Genomic DNA, 2,332 nt, shown 5'->3' with positions numbered 1-2,332 from the left:
GGGAAAACTGACTCCTTGGTGTGCATTTCGTGACATTTGACACATCCATTTACTTTTGAAATGGAGTTGCTTTTTCCTAGAGGTCTGTCCTAACTGTTTCCTCTCCTTTTCTGAACAGACCCTGTGCTAAGAATTAGCAAATGTCCAACAGCAGCTCCATGTCCCAATTCCTACTCCTGGCATTCTCAGACAGGCGGGAGCTGCAGCTGCTGCACTTCTGGCTCTTCCTGGGCATCTCCCTGGCTGCCCTCCTGGGCAACGGCCTCATCCTCAGCGCCGTAGCCTGCGACCAGCACCTGCACACCCACAGGGACTTCTTCCTGCTGCACCTCTCCCTCACAGACCTGGGCTGCATCTGCACCACTGTGCCCAAAACCATGCACAACTCCCTCTGGAACACCACAACCATCTCCTACACAGGATGTGCTGCACAGCTCTTTTTCCTTCTCTTCTTCCTTGGAGCAGAGTATTTCCTCCTCACCATCATGTGCTACGACCGCTACGTTGCCATCTGCAAACCCCTGCACTACGGGACCCTCCTGGGCAGCAGAGCTTGTGCCCACATGGCAGCAGCTGCCTGGGCCTCTGGGTTTCTGTATTCTCTGCTGCACACAGCCAATACATTTTCCCTGCCCCTGTGCCAGGGCAATGCCCTGGGCCAGTTCTTCTGTGAAATCCCACACATCCTCAAGCTCTCCTGCTCACACTCAGGTTACCTCAGGGAAATTGGGCTCATTGTGGGTGGTGCCTCTTTATTGTTTGGTTGTTTCATTTTCATGGTTTTCTCCTATGTGCAGATCTTCAGGGCTGTGCTGAGGATCCCCTCTCAGCAGGGACAGCACAAAGCCTTTTCCACGTGCCTCCCTCACCTGGCTGTGGTCTCCCTGTTTGTCAGCGCTGGCACATTTGCTTACTTGAAAGCCCCCTCCATCTCCTCCCCATCCCTGGATCTGGCCCTGTCTGTTCTGTACTCAGTGTTTCCTCCAGCACTGAACCCCCTCATCTACAGCCTGAGGAACCAGGAACTGAAAGACTCCCTGAGGAAACTGGGAGCTACATTTTTAGACAATAATAAAGTCTGTCTTTTCTTCTGCAGAACATTCTGAATGTAACTCATTGCAATCTAAGCCTTTTTCTCCAATATGTCCTTTTCTCGTCAATACATTTTCTTATTATTTTTCTACTTTAATAATGTTATGTCCAAATCAATGGTATTGCTCATAGGATTTCTACATCAGTATCTACCTTTATTCTTTAATTCAAAGACTTTCAAAGTCTTGTTCTCTCTACATTTGAGTAGAATAAAGTTCCCTGCCCTGACCTCTGTGTCCAAGTTGCTTCCTCAGCCCTTCTCTGGAGCTGCAGGGGCAGTGCCTGTGTGCAGAGCTGGAGGGAAGAGACTCCCAGCACAGCAGCACAGCCAGGGACAAGGGCACTTGCTCCTTCCACATCTGCTCTTTCCAGCTCCACACTGTCCTTCCCAGCCCTGCTGTGGCTGCAAGGCCTGAGTGCTCTGGCAGCTTGGGCACAGTCCTGCTGCGTGTCCCTGCTGGCATCCCAGGCAGGGACAGGCCCTGGGCACTGCTGGCACAGAGCTGGGCTCCACACCAGCACTGCCATCAGCAAAGGGCATCTCCTGAGGGCAGGCCAGGAGGGCTTGGCTCTCCCTCCACAGTCCCTGTCAGCAATGTGCTCCAGGAATGCCCTGGTAAAGCAAACGCCAGTGCCCATTCAGAGTGGGAGTGTGCAGGGTGGGGGCACACAGCAGTGTCCTGGCACAGCCAGAGCTCCTGGCACAGCCCTGAGGGCCCAGCACAGCAGGGGCTGGGCTGTGTCTTTGTTCCATGCACAGCCTGGGAAGGTGCCCCAGGGCCATTGGCACAGAGCAGCCCCTGCAACCCCCACTGCCAGCCCTGGCCTCTCACCCCACCTGCAAAAGGGGTTGGTTGTCCCTCCATGGAGGGACATCGAGTGACCAAGTCAGAACTCCACCTTTGCTTTGCCCTGTCTGCTCCATCCCTGTCCTGCCTCCTGGCCAGGCCCTTTCCTTGCCCAGCAGGAAAGCAGGGACTAGGACAGTGAGATCTCATCAGTGGAGCTGTCCCTAAAGGGTATGTGGAGCTGCTTCAGCTCCAGCACCCTGAGTGTGCCCTGCCTGGGGACAGCACAGTCTCTGCTCCCAGCACTGTCAGGGCCATTTCCTGCACCTTTGGCATGCCCAGAGGGTTTCCTGCTGGTGACCCCATCCCATGATCAGCACTGGGCTGTTTGCCAGCCCTGCTCTCTGCAAGACCCAGGGCTGGAAGGGTCACACAGACTCACAATGGCCCCA

At 54.8% G+C, this 2,332-nt stretch overlaps 1 protein-coding gene across 1 annotated transcript; it reads left to right on the top strand.

Moving 5' to 3' along the window:
- Window positions 1–140: 140 nt before the first annotated feature.
- LOC126638126 (olfactory receptor 14J1-like) lies at window positions 141–1,106 on the top strand. Its single transcript, XM_050311770.1, has one exon. It carries the CDS (start codon window positions 141–143, stop codon window positions 1,104–1,106), a length of 966 nt encoding a protein of 321 aa, XP_050167727.1.
- Window positions 1,107–2,332: the final 1,226 nt, after the last annotated feature.

This window comes from Myiozetetes cayanensis, unplaced genomic scaffold, assembly GCF_022539395.1.
Source record: "Myiozetetes cayanensis isolate MyiCay16 unplaced genomic scaffold, myiCay2020 scf1626, whole genome shotgun sequence".
NCBI lineage: Eukaryota > Metazoa > Chordata > Aves > Passeriformes > Tyrannidae > Myiozetetes > Myiozetetes cayanensis.
Note: the sequence above shows the minus strand (reverse complement) of the source record. Positions and strands in the feature narration are given on the sequence as shown.

Excerpts from the sequence above, each read along its gene's own strand:
- LOC126638126 (XM_050311770.1), top strand. The coding sequence starts at position 141 with ATGTCCAACAGCAGCTCCATGTCCCAATTCCTACTCCTGGCATTCTCA.